Source organism: Rattus rattus, chromosome 3, assembly GCF_011064425.1.
Source record: "Rattus rattus isolate New Zealand chromosome 3, Rrattus_CSIRO_v1, whole genome shotgun sequence".
Taxonomy (NCBI): Eukaryota; Metazoa; Chordata; class Mammalia; order Rodentia; family Muridae; genus Rattus; species Rattus rattus.
The window spans coordinates 91,041,602-91,059,768 of NC_046156.1; the positions used below are offsets into that span (position 1 = coordinate 91,041,602).

General features: G+C 37.7%; 1 protein-coding gene across 1 annotated transcript in view; it reads left to right on the forward strand.

The window, feature by feature from the left end:
* LOC116896818 (vomeronasal type-2 receptor 1-like) overlaps positions 1 to 16,222 on the forward strand; it is a 31,008-nt gene extending 14,786 nt beyond the window's left edge. The window contains exons 3-6 of the mRNA XM_032898293.1: positions 282 to 1,151; positions 4,384 to 4,614; positions 13,763 to 13,886; positions 15,240 to 16,222. Of these exons, the coding sequence (XP_032754184.1) occupies positions 282 to 1,151; positions 4,384 to 4,614; positions 13,763 to 13,886; positions 15,240 to 16,222 (2,208 nt within the window). The remainder of the gene's footprint in view (positions 1 to 281; positions 1,152 to 4,383; positions 4,615 to 13,762; positions 13,887 to 15,239) is intronic.
* Positions 16,223 to 18,167: the final 1,945 nt, after the last annotated feature.

The window sequence follows — 18,167 nt, forward strand, 5'->3', positions numbered from 1 at the left end:
AGCATTTTGAAACTGCTGGGGTCCCACCTATGTAAACTAGTGATACTAAGGGTTTTTATCTTAACAATTGGTAGTCCTGAAATCTTTTTGTTGAAGAGAAGCCAAAGTGTTATCAGAATTGTCCCCACCCCTACCCAGTAAGTAGAAGATCCAGTAGAAAGTTATTGTCTACATAAGGATGTGAGCACAAAGGGATCACTGTTCAGCCCTCTCTCAAATTGTTGTTTTCATTTACTTTTTAGCTCTTGCTTTCCAGTAACTATAAATATTTCCAATTTTAGGTGGGCTATGCTTCATCTTCCCCAATTCTCAGTGACAGGATTCAATTTCCAAACATTTTTCGCACAATACCCAGTGATAAGTTCCAGTCTGAGGCAATCGTGAATCTGATTAGACATTTTGGTTGGGTCTGGGTAGGTGCTATTGCAACTGATGATGATTATGGTAAACACGGAGTAAAATCACTTAGGAAAAAAATGGAGTTGTCCAACCTCTGCATGGCTTTCTCTGAAACCATTCCAAAAGTCTACTCCAATGAGAAAATGCAAATAGCTGTTAATGAAGTAAAGAAATCCACTGCCAAAGTCATTGTGCTTTATGCAACTGACATTCATCTCAGTCCCTTTGTGCTGGAAGTGGTTCATCATAACATAACTGACAGGACATGGATAGCCAGTGAAGCCTGGATTACCTCAGCTCTCATTGCAAAGCCTGAGTATTTTCCCTATTTTGGTGGAACCATTGGACTTGCAGTCCCGAGAAGTGTTATACCAGGATTAAAAGAATTTCTTTATGATGTACACCCTAGCAAGGATCCAAATGATCTCCTGACCATTGAATTCTGGCAAACTGCCTTTAACTGTACCTGGCCCAACAGCAGTGTGCCTTACAATGTGGACCATAGAGTGAATATGACTGGTAAAGAAGACAGATTGTATGCCATGTCTGATCAGCTCTGCACTGGAGAGGAGAAACTGGAGGATCTGAAAAATACCTATCTGGACACATCTCAGCTGAGAATCACAAACAATGTCAAACAAGCCGTGTATCTTATAGCTTATGCCATGGATCTTTTAAGCAGAGCTGACATAACAGAAGATTATAGGGAAAATGTAGCATGTCCAATTATACCTGACTTTGAGTCCGGGAAGGTATGTTATTTGATCCTATGATGTAGCATGATGTACAATCAAGACTTTACTCCCATGCTCATACCATTGAAATTGCTGACTTGCTTCCATATGATTTTATACCATCACAACTTATCTGGATGACTTGATTGTTCAAGTCCACATTTTCTACCAAATTGCTAGGTTTGTTTTCAATGATAACAAGCCTGTCTCACAAAAAAATTAATAATGCATTTTACAAAATAATCTGTTATTCTTCACAAAAATGAAATGTAAATGTGTCTAGGAGTAAAGCATGTGGTAGTGACTCTGGTTTCTTCCTTTGGTCTCTTTCCTGTTTCCAGCATGCATCTTGTAATCCAAGATCCCTACTTGGATTCCAAAACATCAGCTTCATGTGAGGCAAAGACTTTTATGTCCCTCCAGGTTAGGATGAGTCCTGGATATTTTACACACTTTTCCTTACACTTCAGAACTTTGTTTTAACAATTTGTCTTATCTATCTGAAGGAAAGACTAGAGAATGAGGTCTTAATACAATATAACATGATCTAGGAAAAAAAGAATGGATATCAGGGGATAAAGAGTATAGCTGGTATCTATGACATCCACATCTACTCTGCCTTACTCAGTCATCTGTCAAACAATTTATGTTGGTAAAACATGAGCAGTCTTGCAAAGACTGGTCTCATCCATTTAATTCCTGCTTGTTTTTGTCTACCCTCTCTCCTCCCCCATTTACAAAAGATAAAACTTGAGCATCCCTGCTTTGTTCTTGCCAGCCCCACAAGAGGCCCACTTAACATCACTAATGTGTTACTTCTTACTCACCTGATCATTATCCCTTTACACTTATATAAAACACTGTTAATTTGCCAGAGGCTGGGACCCTTGCATTTCCATTTAACCTTCATTTTCAGGTTGGCCTGCACTGCATTCAGTGTTGGATGTTCTTAGTCACCCAGGTAACTCTTCATTCTGTGAATCTAAAAAGCTGGTAAATGTATCAATATAGAGTAGTTTTTAACGAAACCAAAGCTTTACCCAGTATTTACTTATGTTTTAAGATTATCCTACCAATAGTCAAGACTTGAAAACCATTGAAATTCTGTTCTTTACTTGAACATTTCTAAATTACACTGTGTTTTTGTCTCCTTCTTATTTTAACTCTCCTGTTCTTTCTCATCATTCCCCTCATGAGACTAGTTTACACTGTGTGCCCTGAATCAGTCTGTGGGACTAGAGCTATGCCCAATAGCCACCTGGCATTTCTAAATTCTTGAAAATTATTATTATGTTAGAGAAATATGTATGTGCCACTACCCAAAAAATCAAGCCGGTGAAACTGAAGGAAGGCTGATTAAGGCATGGTTCAGATTGTGGAAATCTTTGAACATGTATTTGCTTGACTGTTGATAAGGAGAAGGGAGGACATTTCATGGACTTAGAATATGTGTTTAATTTTCATGATTTTTGACATTGATTTCATGTGCATTGAGAAAGACAGGAAAACAGATAGAAGGAAACAAGAGGCCAGGTGACACAAAGTAGTAAATGGTAACTAAAACACTTTCTTAATATATCCAGTTAGTAAATTTTTTCAGGTATATAGCCTTAATCACTACTATAAAGGTCAGGAAAAATAATAATCCTCTTTTTAAAACAAAGGTAAATAATGTTTCATAAATGTATGCCTTGCTGTGGTCACAATATTTAACAGAACCAAAACACTCCAGAAGAAAGAATTCTTCTCAAAGTCTCTTTGATCATATAGATTAAATGTCAGTCCCATGAACTATTGTACCTGTCACCAAGGCCATAATGGAAGCTAACAATTCAGAAGCATGCTCTCAAGGAAATATCCTGCTAATCTCTTTTATAAGCCAGCTAAAGTGGAATTTTTCTGAGAAATAAAGAATTTCCAGTTTCCAAAGTCAGTCAACCATTACCTGCTCTGTGCCCTTTTCAACAATTCTTTCTACAAAAGCAACTGTGATGTGACACAACTTTTCCTATGGAGATGCAGCACACACATCTACTCACCCAGATAGGGAGCCCTAAACACCACAATCAGACACCACCGAAGGCCAACTCACTCAACCCATGGATTTTACTGGGGTAACCTAAAGGAATATGGGTGAAGAGTTAGGTACAGGAACAGAAATGACTCTAAGACAGGTGCAACACCTAGGCCTACCTAGCATGGGTGACAGCTCACAAATCAATCTTTGAACCTTGAGAATAGCTTTCAGGCCTCTCAATGGTGTGTCCTTCCCTAGTTGGTCTAAATAACTTCCAGGTACCTCAGCTGGCTTCTTTTTCTCCCAGCAGATGGACTGACCTCAAGAGTCTTCTTTGCACCTTGTCTTGTCTGGTTCTTCTTTGCAATTTAACAGAGGCTGAGAAGGACTTTCAGCTTTCCTTGCTTACTTTGTCAGGGAGCTACCTAGTGAAAGTACTCAGTTGCATGGACTTCCTAAAGCTATTTTGAGATGTTTGCCTTACTACTTAAAGAGGCTCCCTGAAAAGATGATATGGTTGAATTTAGGAGGAAACTATGACAGGACAACAACTTAACTTTATTGAATTTAACTTTTAGAGTCTGATTTCCCAGTCTCTCTACTTGACTGAGAGTTTCAAAAGAATAAATCAGTTGTAGACCTTTGCATCTTTACATAAGGAAAGTGGAGAAAAGGGAATGAAATTATTCTAAACATTCTCTTGTCCCTTGTCTCTTGATACGGAGATATTATACTGTAAAACTGTCATATACGCTTATTTTACTCTAGCAAATACATACAATTTTAGTATACATCAGTGGCATATTAAAATTGTCCATAGACCAAAAGCAAGGAAATATAGGTAAAATTAAATTTCACAAATTGTTTAATCTAGTATGTCTAAAATACTATTTGTTGTGTTTTAATAATTTAATATATTGTGATGGTAATAAAGTATAATGTGAAATTATTTATGAGATAGATTCCATCATTTTTAAAACTTTATAACCCAGCATGCATGTTACTTGCACAGTATATCTCAATTTATCAAATCATTCTGTTTTAATTGTCACCTGTGGCTAAAGAATATCAGAGTGTGTGAACAAAAACGGCATTAGAAAAAAAGAAAATAGTATGAATTATATATGAAATCAATCTACCTTCTTCACAAATCTTTATTTTGTAAGTATTTAAATGCTTACAAATTACTTGTATTTTTACTTTTTTAACTCTTCTCTTACTCCTCATTATTAGCTATGGAATTACTTTAGGAAAATAAAATTTACTACACATGATGGAAGCAAAATAGAGACTGATTTCTATGGAGACATAGAAAGTGGATATTATGAGATACTCAATTGGCACATGGATAACGCTGGAGAAATTGCCTTTGTCAAGGTTGGAGAATACAAATTCACAACTTCAAAATATGAACTTGTTCTACCAACGAACTCAACACTATTTTGGAAGACTGAATCTTACAGGGTTAGTTGGTCTGACAAATTTTTGTTTATATATATATATATATATATATATATATATATATATATATATATATATAATTTTCAGGCACTAAATAAATGCAAAACACCTGAAGCTTTTACCACATTCCAAATCATTTTACTTAATGTAGCATATGGATTTTCTGTTTTGTTCTCTGTCTATTTATAATGTAAAGAGTCCATGTTAAACCCAAAAACATAAGAACTTTAACATAGTAGTATTTTGATATTTTGAGAATGTTTCAATGGAACATCATAATTTTATTTTCTTTTGAAATTGAAAGAGGGTCATATTTTCCTAATATTTACTTTTACTATATTAATATGTATTTATTTAACATATTTATTTCCTTTTTGTGGTTTTTTTACATCCCAACTGTGGTGGTCCTTCATCCTTCCCCTACCCTAACTCCATCTTGTTTCTGCCCCATCCACATCCACTCCTCCTTTCTTTCTCTTCAGAAAAGGGCAGGCCTCCCATGTCTATCAACTAAACATGGCATATCAAAGGACAGTCAATCTAGACACCTCCACTTGTATTTCTGCTGGAAAGGCAACTCAGTATGAGACAAAGAATCTTAAAAAGCAGCAAAAGACTTAGCCTGACCCTGATCCCACCATCAGGACTCCCACAATAAGAGCAAGCAGTACAACTCTTAGATATGTTGAGAGGGCCTAGGTCAGTCCCAGGCAGGCTCCCTGGTTGTTGGTTCAGACTGTTGGAGTTCCTAAGAACCCAGGTTACTCGATTCTTTGAGTTTCATGTGTTGTTCTTGACCCCCTCTGGCTCCTAGAATGCTTACTTTCTTCCTCTTCTGCAGGATTCCCTGAGCTCCACCTAATGTTTGTCTTTTGATTCAAGTGTCTACACCAGTTTCTATCAGTTGCTGGATGCAACCACTCTAATGAAAACTGAACTAGGCACCAATGAGAGTATAGCAGAAATCCCGTACACGTCATTTCATTTACCTTTTTATTGTTTATTTTATTTATTTACATTTCAAATGTTATCCTCTTTGCCAGTTTACCCACCACAAATCCGCTATACCACTGCCACAGGCCCTGTTCCTCTTAGGGTCCTCACCCACTCTCAAGCCCACCCACTCCTACCTCACAACTCTAGAATTCCCCCACCCTGGAGCATTGAGCATCTACAGGACCAAGTGCCTCACCTACCATTGATGCCAGATAAGACAATCCTCTGCTATATATGCCATATACGGCTGGAGCCATGGGTTCCTCCATGTATACTCTTTTATTGGTGGTTTAGTCCCTGGAAGCTCTGAAGGGTCTGACTGGTTGATATTTTTCTTCTTCCTATGTTCTTCAGTTCCTTCAGTATTTCCCCTAACTCCTCCTATGGGGTCCCCCTTCTCAGTCTGAGGTTGGTTGCAAACATCCACATCTGTATTGGTCTGGTTCTGGCAGTGCCTCTCAGGGGACAATTGTGTCAGGCTCCTGTTAGCATCCACTTGTTGGCATCAACAATAATGTCGGGGATTGGTGTCTGTAGGTGGGATAAAACCCTAGGAAGGGCAGTCTCTGGATGGCCTTCAGTCTCTAGTCTACTCTTTGCCCCTGCATCCTTAAGACAAGAGCAATTCCAGGTTAATATTTTTGAGATGGTTGGGTGGCCCCATCCTTCAAACAGAGGTCATGCCTAACCTCTGGATATGGTCTCTACAGGTTCTTTCTCCCTTGTGTTGGGTATTTCAGCTAATGTCATCCCTGTTGGGTCCTGGGAGCCTCTTACTTTCCTGGAATCTGGAACTTTTTAGTTGCTGCCCCCAGTGCACCATCCCCCACTACTACATACCTCAATTCAGTTTCCTGATCCTCTGTATTTCTTCCCCCATTCTCTCCTCCCACACCTGAACCTGCCTCTTTTACCCTCTCGCTCATCTCTCCATCCCAGATCCCTCTCTTACTCAACCTCCTGTGATTACTTTGTTCCCCCTTCTAAGTATAACTGAAGCATCGACAGTTTGGTCTTAATATTCTTCAGTTTCATATGGTCTATGAGTTGTATCATAGTTATTCTGAGATTTTTGTCTGATATCTAATTATCAGTGAGTACATACAATGTGTGGGCTTTTGTGACTAGGTTACCTAATTCAGGATGATATTTTCTAGTTCCATCCATTTGCCTGCAAATTTCATGAAGTCATTGTTTTTTGTTTTTTGTTTTCAATCATTAACCTACAGCTTTATTTAAAATTGCCGACAGAGTAGTTTTCATTTTGGCACCATTCACCAAATGCAAGGTCAGGTGAGTGAAAGTAGGGCCTGTAGCTTAGACTATGACTAACACATACTTACCACAAAAGAAGTAGGCAGTGTTTTCAAAGCACATTCAAAAATGGCCTATAGGTTTCAAAAGAGTTTGGAGAATTTCAAGTGTTAACAAGCAGTGGTTATATTGGACAAAGCGTAAAGCTAAGAAGTCAGTTTCCCTCACATGTCTCTCCTCTGCAGACCAACTAAACCCCTGGCCTTTTGGTCTGAACCCCTTTAGTGGCCTCCCTGACTTAGACTCATGGTCCCTTGTGAGCTCCTTTGCTGACTATAGCTCATACTTGATACTATATGAAAAAGAAGGGCCTACTATGTGTCTTCAAGACCACTTTAAATCATTTGAAAGCTAAGTGCCTATCATATGTCTTCAAGTATGAGCTCTTAATAGAGTCATGGCAGATGTGCCTCAATGTGGCCTTGCAGATTCATGTCCCAAATAGGATTTCATTCTGTTTTGATTTTTTTCTTTTTTTTGTTTTGTTTTTTTTCATCTTTATTAACTTGGGTACTTATTATTTAATTACAATTGTTATTCCCTTTCCCGGTTTCTAGGCCAACATCCCCCTAACCCCTCACCCGCAACCAGGAGGGCCTGAGCCACCTTTTCCCAGGGCCCCAATGCACCGGGATCCCAGATGGCGTTAGGTGTTTTCCTCTGGAGTCAGAAATGTGGGCAGAGTGTAGTCTCTTCTGGCCTCCCAGGCATGTCTGCCCCTCTGAAGGTTTAGCTCTCCCTCCCACGGGATTTGGGTGCAGGGAACTGTTGACTGGGTCCCTTCGGGTCTGGGCGGTGTCTGGACCGCAAGGAACCTGATGCTTGAGTGCCCCTATCTTCCGATTCCCAGAGCGAAGTCATTGTTTTTAACAGCTGAGTAGTACTCCATTGTGTACCACATTTCCTGTATCCATTCCTCTGTTGAGGAACACCTGGGTTCTTTCCAGCTTCTGGTTAATATAAATAAGGCTGCTATGAATATAGTGGAATATGTGTCCCTGTTATATATTGAAGCATCTTTTGGGTATATGCCCAGGAGTGGTATAGCTGGGTCCTCGGATAGTACTATGTCTAATTTTCTGAGGAGCTGCCAGACTGATTTCCAGAATGCTTGAACCAGCTTTCACTCCCACCAGCAATGGAGGAGTGATCCTTGTGAGCATCTTTTCTAATCTAGGTTTTTGATCTAAGCCATTGTGATTGGTATGAGATGCACTTTCATGGTCATTTTGAATTGCCTTTCCCTAATGACTAAGAATGTTTAATATTTCTTTAGGTGCTTCTCATTCACTTGAGATTTCTCAGATGAGAATATTTTGTTTAGCTCTGAACTCCATTTTAATAGGGTTATTTGGTTCTCCAGAGGCTAAATTCTTTATTTGTTTCTGTATATTTTATATTTAGCCCTTTATCAGACATAGGGTTGGTAAAGATCTTTTCCCAAACTGTAGGTTGCTGTTTGTCCTAGTGACAGTATCCTTTGCCTTACGGAAGCTTTGCAATTTTAGGCGATCCAATTTGTCTATAGTTTATCTTAGAACCTGAGCAATTTTTTGGTGTTCTGTTCAGAAATTTTCCTGTGAGCCAATGTGTTTGAGCATCTTTCCAGCTTTCTCTTCAATTAAATTTAGAGTATCTGGTTTTATGTGAGGTTCTTGATACACTTAGACTTGAGCTTTGTACAAGATCAGAATAGATCAATTTGCATTCTTCTACATTTTTTCAACTAGATGGTATTGGCTTATTTGTCAGAGATCAAGTGACTTTAGGTGTGTGGATTTAATTATGGGTCTTCAGATCTATTCCATGGATCTACCTGTCTATCCTGTTTCAATACTATGTGGCTTTTATCACTACTGCTCTGCAGTATAGCTTTAGGTCAGGGATGGTGTTTTCACTGTTGTAGGTTTTTTGTTATTGCAGATGAATTTGTGAATTCTCCTTTCAGTCTCTATGAGGAAATGAGTTGGAATTTTGATGGTGATTGCATGGAATCTGCATATTGCCCTTGGTAAAATTACCATTTTTACTATGTTAATCCTGCCAATCCATGAGCATAGGAGATCTTTCCAGATTCAGAGGTCTACTTCAATTTCATTCTTCACAGACTTGAAGTTCTCATTGTACAGATCTTTTACTTCCTTGGATAGAGTGACACCAAGATACTTTATATTATTTGTGCCTAGTGTGAAGGGTATCTTTCCTCTAATTTCTTTCTCAGTCTATTTATCGTTTGAGTATTGGAAGGCTGCTGAATTCTTTGTGTTAATTTTATATGAAGCCATTCACTGAAGTTGTTTATCAGCTGTAGGAGTTCATTGGTGGAATACGGGGATCACATAAGTATACTATCATTTCATCTGTAAATAGCTATATCTTGAATCGTTCCATTCCAATTTATATCGCTTTGACCTCCTTTTGTTGTCTAATTGCCCTGTCTAGAACTTTCAAGTATAAGGACTTGAAAAGATACAACATATTTTCAAGTGAAAAGTCTTAAAAATCAGGAATTCAAGGCCCATTCCTTAACATTACAAAAGCAATAAACAGCAAACAAAAAGCCAGCATCAAACAAAATGGAGAGAAACTTGAAGCAACCCCTCTAAAATTAGAGAGTAGACAAGGCTGCCCACTCTTTCCCTATCTACTCAATATAGTACTCAAAGTTCTAGCCAGAGCAATTAGACAACGAAGTAGTTCAAAGGGATACATCTTATAGGTAGGACAAATTGTAGGTTGAAGATTATGTATCTAGATCAGTGCCCAAATACCTTCACTAATGGCCTCTCCTGATTAAAGGAGGTTGCCAGTTAAGGCTTCACAATCCCAATCTATAGGAGTTCTGGCTATAGTCACTTCTTAGATTTCCAGGAGTTTCCATTGCACTGGGTTTCTAGCTTTTTCCCAAAATAGCACACAATTCCATTTGTTTGTCCCTGTATTTTCTCCCTCCTTCCTCACCCAACATAAACAATCAGGTTCCAATTCCCTAGTCTCTTCCACACATCAGGGGTCTTTTCTATTTCTTCTTCCCAAGGAGATTCATAGGGACCCCTTTGAACTATCCTTATGTGGCCTCTCTGTTTCTTTGGATAGTAACATGGTTATCATTTACTTGAAAGCTAACATTCACTAATAAGTGAGTACATAAAATCAGTGTCTTTGGGGCTTGGTTTATCACATTCAGGATTATTTCTTAGAGTTCAACTCATTTGCAAATCTTATTATGTCATTGTATTTTTATTAAATTATTTTATATATTTACATTCCAAATATTGCCCCTTTTTATGGTCTGCCCTCCCTGAGTACTTCACCCAATCTCCCATCTATTTTGCTTCTGAAAGAGTTTGCCCATCCATGTAGCAACCCCTACTTCACACCTGTCAGCATTCTCCTTTCCTGGGACATCAAGTTTCTACAGGGTTAATTGTATGCTCTCTCATTCAGACAAGGCAGTCCTCTGCTACAAATGTGCCATAGTTGATCAATACTCACATTATACAGAATTATCACATTTTTAATACATTCTTTGGTTTAGGAATATCTATGTTCTTTCCTGTTTCTGGCTATTTCAAATAAAGCTACTATAAACATAATTGAGCAACGTTCTAGTGTTATGTAGGATTGGCAAATGCCTTTGTAAGGCCATTTTTGCCATATTGATCATCTTCTGATAACTTCTTGTATTTCTTTTTGCACAGACGTCAAATTCTTCTCATATATCTCTTTCATTTGCTTTGTTAGAGTTCTGTGAAAAAATATTACATTATTGTGGCTACTACAAAGGGTATTTTTTCCTGATTTCTTCTTCAGCCCTTTGTCTTTTGTATACAGGAAGGTTACTGATTTTGTTTTTAAGTTAGTCTTCTATCCAGACATTTTGGACAAGCTGTTTATCAGCTATAGGAGTTCTCTGGGAGAATTTTTCGAGTGACTTAAATATACTATCACATCATCTCCAAAAAAGAATATTTTGATTTCTTTTGAACTTGTGTTCCATTGATCTCTTTTAGTTCTAGTATTGCTCAGGGTAGAACTTTGACTATGACATTAAATACACATGGGGAGACTGTGCAGTCTTGTCTGGCCCCTCATTTTAGAAGAATTGTTTTGAGAATTTTCCATTTAATTTGAGGCTAGGTATCAGTTTCCTGTCGGTATGTCCCTGTATCCTGGATCTCTCCAAGACTTTTATCACGAATGTGTGTTGGACACTTTCAAAGGCGTCTTCAGCATCTAATGAAATGATTGTGCTGTTTTTCCTTTTGTTTGTTTACATTAAAAGATTTTCACATGTTAAAACATACCTCCGTCCCTGGGATGAAACCTACTTGATCATGTTAAAGGATATATTTGACATACTCTTAAATTTGGTTTGCAAATATTTTAATACATATTTTGGCATGTGTACATGAGGAATATTGATGTGTATTTCTTTGTTGAAGCTTTCTTTGTTTTTTGGTATCAGGGTGATTGTGGCTTCTATTTTTTGTTTTGTGGAACAATTTCAGGAGTAAACATTAGCTCTTTGAAACTCACATAGGATTCTGTGCAAAAACATCTCTATATTGAGGTCTTGAACATATTCATTCATTTCTCATACTTGGTTGTGTTTTTCTAGATTTCTTTTGATTTATTCACTGTAGGGAGTGGCTAAAGATGGTGCCGACATCTGGTAGTCGTTTGTGGTAAACACCTACAGCACATGTGTTGGCATACCCCCAGCACCTACAAGGCCAGGGTGATATTCATGCTAAATAGGTATTTCATACTCCACCAATCCCCAGTGGACAAATTTACAGCCACAGTCTGTTTTGTATATAAGGCAAGTGTCTTTGTTCCTCGGGGTCCCCGTATTAACAATTAGGTGTTCCTGCAATAAAGGCTGTTAAGAAGAGTCCGACGGTGTTGCGTCTTCCTTGCTGGTCAGGGTGGGTGATTCAATTCACTTATGTACATATTTATTTATTCATTTATTTATTTATTCACTTTACATCCAATTCATAGCATGTCCTCATCTCTTATTCACCCCTTCCTTTAAACACTCCCATTATCCCCCGTTCCTTTCTCTTTTGAAAAGAGGTAACTGAGTACAAACCAACATCTACATCAAGTTTCTACAGAATTATGCACATCCTCACTCACTGAAGCCAGATAAGACAGCCCAGTTAGGGGAATAGAATCCAGAGGCAATCAACAGAGTCAGGGAAATCCCACACTCCAGTCTTGGTGGACCTGCATAAAGAACAACCTACACATCTTTCATATATGTGAGGGGGTTCTAGGTCTAGCCTATATATGCTATTGCCTAATGGTTGAGTTTCTTGTAGCCCAAAAGAGTTTTCTCTTTTCCTGGGTTTCCCTAATGGATTTGTTTGTTTCCTATTTAAGACGTTGTATCATCTTCATAAGATTGGAATCCAAGTATAAGGTATTTTCCTTGAGCTTCAGCTGTGTTACTAATACCTAGAGTTTGCGGGAGAAGGATAGATGGGCTCTGGTTATACCATAATGCCCTGGGTGCTTTTGTTTGTTACTTACACTGACATATAGTCATATGGGTTTGGGGATTGCGTAGGGTTAAGTGCTAATTTTGGCTTTATCTTGGTGGGAGGATGATTTCCCCTTGTTTTGTTACTTCTGTAATCTTCTGCCTTGAAGAGCTTGTGTTTGTGGTTATCAGAGAGTCCTTAGCTCTAGTGGTATCTCTCCACTGGGGTATTTGGGACCAAAGTAACTTCTGGATTTTGTGGTTTTGGTTCCCGTTGCATCTGGGGTTCTGGAAAATGGCATGGTCTTAGGAATTCTGAATACTGGTTTAGTTTATGGGATTCCCTGGACCTCTGGTTCCTGAGGTTTCTAATACCTGCATAGCCTCTGCTAGAGGAAGAGTCTTTTTCTATCATTGGTTTCAGACTATGGAATTCAGGAGAGGCCTAAATTGAGGTTATATTCATATAAGGAAGGTGCTTTAAATGTAATTCACACAAATTTAAAATTCATAAATAGCACAAAAATGTGTATTATGTCTTAAACAGTTTATTGTGTTGTAAACTTCACTGTTCTAGGTTTTTATTTTGCTTTTGGATTGAGATTCTTTGGTTTTGTTTTCTGAGCTGAGATCTTAATAGTTTGTATAAGGTGTCACTAAGCATTGGTCACAAAACCTATTTTATCTGTTTGTAAATATTTATCTCCCTAGATTAATATGTAAGTGTCTAATTTATTCTGAATTTCAGGTGCACATCCATGTAGAGTATAAAACAAAAAAGGCCTGTACTTGCTATTGAAATTTCTATATGTAGTGAGCAACAAACATGTCAAGCTAAGCTTGCTCTACATTAATTGTTTACATTAATAGTTCACATGGAACAGATCATTCTTTTTTTTTTCATTTCTGCCAACCACTGAGAATAGATGTCTAAGTACAATAAAACATATTTTGGGATGCAGGTATGGAAGAAAATATCCTTCAGGAGCTGAAGAGAGTTATTGATGTCACAGCTCTCATCAAACCATAAACAGTCTTAGAAAGCTGACACATCTAAGGTAACAGATGTGATAGTAGTTTGGCCTTGATCACCAAGGTGATGAAAAACTGTCATTAGAGATTGTTTGGCATTTCCAGAGTCAAACACAAGACTCTCCTTTAGATGAAGTTCTCCATATGAGGGTCTCCTTATTATCGTGCTTTCTCTGCTATGTTTGCTTAGTATCCTGAGTTCATCATCTTTATAAATGGGACACATGTCTCCATGGATATGCAAATCAAAATGTTCTCCATTTCAAAGGTGTAACTGTTTCAAGGTCTTGTTATGTCCACCTTCTATGTCTCCTCTAGCTTCCAGAATCATTCTGCACAAAAGTGTGTTCTCCAGGGACCCGGAGGAAAAATCGCCCAGGACAACCCCTATGCTGCTTTGATTGCATCCCATGTGAGGATGGATATGTGTCAGAGAAACCAGGTAGAGATGGTCACTTTTCCATGAATAGTAATGCAATCAGATTAAACATATCCTGAAAAAGAAATCCTGAAATCATTTTTATAAAATATATAAGAAATATATGGCAATATAATTAACATTTATTAAATTACAAAATATTCTGGGCAGCATGAATGAAGGATAATATTGTTTTCACTACTACAGTTGGAAAAGACTTACAAACATGTACATAAGGAAACACCAAAAAATATAAGATATGAAATATGACTAAAGTCATAAAATCTTGTATTTATTTTTGAACTAGACTGAACACTAGCAGTAGTTAGAGAAAAGTCTTCAAATTGTCCTAAGATACTAAGCACTGAAGGCACGTGCATTGCACAGTGATTGATTGAGACTTGGAATGATGTAATAATGAGCTCAGTTGCTTCTCAGAGGAGGGGACATAGAGAGGTTTCGTCTCTAGAAATATGTTAGAGCAAATTTCTTTATATGTGTATTTATTTTTTGGTGAAGAAACTAAAATTCACTTGCCTTTTGTCATATAACCCGTAAGAGTAATCATGTAAAATGATAAAACAGACTGTGATGGAATAAAGTACCCTGAGCCTTGCACAATTCCCTTGCTAAAGGTCCCACACACTCCGCAAAGAATTCCATCCAGAACTGTACAAACCAGAGGTGTTTAAAGCAAATGTTTGTTTTCTTCAAAACTTTAAATTAACACTGAATTGACCCATTCTATCATCTTTCATAATCTCACCTCAGCTAACTTTTCCTTGTTCAACAATACTTGCTTTTAGAGCCTCCCTTGAGAATTACCCTTTTGAAGCTCAGGGACCAGGATTGGTGGTTCTGATTTCCTTTCCATCATCATCCTCAGTACTCAATGATGAAGCATTTAATGTTGGGCACTTTCCAGTAGACAAGTACATAATACTCATCCATTAAGGGATAATACATGACGGAATGAAAATGATAGGGTTTTAACCTGTTGCGTGCTAGTTGTTTCGATTGTTTCATATTAGAGGAAGTGTTTCTCATTGCGTGGCTATTCTCGAGTTGATGAAGACAGAGACATCTTTATTCAATATACTCAGGAGAAAGAAAGGAGCTTACCAATGGAAAAAACAAATCTGAACAGCTCAATTTGAGATGTGATCACTTCCTGATATTGAAAACAACTCACAATTTGTCACAGCATCTGCACCAAGGTCACGTTTATAATTGTAAATTTAAGATATTATATAAATTGTATATTAGATTTCCAGTAAACCTTATTCAGGTCTCTAACTGCACCAGACTGTTCACTGTTAAATATGACAAATTTATTGAAGTTAATCATCAATTATCTACTTATTCTTTTCTCAATAGGCCAAAGACTATGTGAACCATGTGGTGAAGATGACTGGTCCAATCCACAGAAGAACAAGTGTGTGCCAAAGCTTGTGGAATTCCTCACTTATGAGGAGGCTCTGGGCTATGCACTTGTCATCCTTTCAATATTTGGAGCACTTGTGGCCTTGGCTGTCACTGTTGTGTATGTGATCCACAGACACACTCCATTGGCAAAAGCCAATGACCAGGAGCTGAGCTTCCTCATTCAGATGTCTCTGGTTATCATGGTGCTCTCATCCATTCTGTTCATAGGCAAACCATACAATTGGACCTGCATGGCCCGCCAGGTCACTCTGGCACTGGGATTTTGCCTTTGTCTGTCTTCCATTCTTGGAAAGACTATTTCACTCTTTTTTGCCTATAGAATTTCAAAATCCAAAACCCGGCTTATATCCATGCATCCTATTTTTCGTAAACTCATTGTGTTGATCTGTGTTGTAGGGGAGATTGGTGTATGCACAGCTTACTTGATGTTGAAGCCTCCAAAGATGGTCAAGAACATTGAACCTCAGAATGTAAAGATCATCTTTGAATGTAATGAAGGGTCTATACAGTTTCTTTGCTCTATATTTGCCTTTGATGTCCTTCTGGCTCTGTTGTGTTTCCTTACAACCTTTGTGGCTCGCAAGCTGCCAGATAACTATTACGAAGGGAAATGTATCACTTTTGGGATGCTGGTCTTTTTCATTGTCTGGATTTCTTTTGTCCCTGCTTACTTGAGCACCAAAGGGAAATTCAAAGTAGCTGTGGAAATATTTGCCATTTTGGCATCCAGCTATGGCTTGTTAGGCTGTCTATTTCTTCCCAAGTGTTTCATTATCTTGCTGAGGCCAAAGATGAACACGGATGAAACTGTTGGTGGAAGAGTCCCCACTGTTGACAGGAGCATCCAGTTGACCTCAACCTCTGTGAGCAGTGAGCTTAACAACACCACAGTGTCTACTCTTCTGGATGAGTAGAACTGTGAGCTCCAAGTGACATGCAAAGATGGATAATGACCTAGATAAATTTTCTCTTAATGTCGTTTTTAAGCAATTACTAATGCTCAGGGATAATTTTGGGATTTTGGTCCTTTATAAAATAATCTTAGCATGGTAAATAAATTCTTATTCTATTAAATGCCAAATGGCAAGGATTATAATATGACATCATTGAAATTGAATACAATTTCATTAGAACATTTTATGATGATTTTTGAGTAGAGGATATAACAGGTATTAATATCTAAAATAATAAGAAAAAGCTCAAGAAGATATTTTTAGAATTTATTTTCTTCTTTAATAGGTTATCGGAAAAGAAAAACTTCTCAAAGGGATACTGCCTGCTCTGGGATGTTCTAGGAAATCCTATGTGTCCCATTTTTTCTATAACTAGGAAAATGTCAGTTTTAAAACATTCTTCTAAGAAAGAAAAACAAGGGGAATTAAGATGACAGCATAGCAGTTAAGTCTCTTCAGTAGAAAAGATCTTGATTTCAAAGTAAGCTAACCATTACCCAGAACAAGGAAGATGAATATGGAGGAAAAAAGGTCAGGGATATTTGGCGGGAAATTTTGCAGAGTAAAGTAGGATCTAATCACACTGTAGAATGTTATAAAATGTTTTCAATGTCCTATTCTAGAAGAATGCCATATAGATATAGATAGATTATAGATGGTAGATAGGTAGATAGATAGATAGATAGATAGATACATACATACATAGATAGATAGATAGATAGATACATAGATAGATACATAGATACATAGATACATACATAGATACATACATAGATAAATACATAGATAGATCCATTGATAGATAGATCCATAGATAGATAGATGGATAAAGGAACTGATAGATGTTTGATAGAAGAGGCTAAAAATACAATTTCTATAAATAATAACCAACCAAAACTACAGAAGGAACACCCATTCAGAGCCTGCCCCACATGTGTCCCATACATATACAGCCACCCTATTAGACAAGATGGATGAAGCAAAGAAGTGCAGGCTGACAGGAGCTGGATGTAGATCTCTCCTGAGAGACACAGCCAGAATACAGCAAATACAGAGGCGAATGCCAGCAGCAAAGCACTGAACTGAGAACAGGACCCCCGTTGAAGGAATCAGAGAAAGAACTGGAAGAGCTTGAAGGGGATCGAGACCCCATATGAACAACAATGCCAAGCAACCAGAGCTTCCAGGGACTAAGCCACTACCTAAAGACTATACATGGACTGACCCTGGACTCTGACCTCACAGGTAGCAATGAATATCCTAGTAAGATCACCAGTGGAAGGGGAAGCCCTTGTCGTGCTAAGACTGAACCCCAGTGAACGTGATTGTTGGGGGAGGGCGGCAATGGGGGAGGATTGGGAGGGGAACACCCATAAAGAAGGGGAGGGGGAGGGGTTAGGGGGATGTTGGCCCGGAAACCGGGAAAGGGAATAACAATCGAGATGTAAATAAGAAATACTCAAGTTAATAAAAAAAAATTTAAAAAAAAGTTTTCTATTATTTTTATATCTTACTTTAAAATTTATAACACAATTGCTAGGATGAAAAAAATATTGTTTTAAATTTAAATGCATTTTAAAGCCCTAAAAATGTAAATTATTCTGGGGAAAGGAAGCCTTCGTTCTTCTCTTTAAAAATAAAATAATTCATTCACTAAAAAAAAAAAGAGGCTGAAAGCACAATTTCATAAATAATAACCAATCAAAACTACAGGGGAATATTTGAGCTTATAATTTCAAGATTAAAAGATTATCATTGTCAATTATACACCCACAAGTAATGGAACTATTTTCATGTGTAACGTTAGAGTCTTAGAGTAAAATTTTTATGAAATTTTCAGTCAATCTAACTTTTGTTTATTAAAGATAATGCATTCCTATAAAACTGTCTAATTACTGCTAAAATA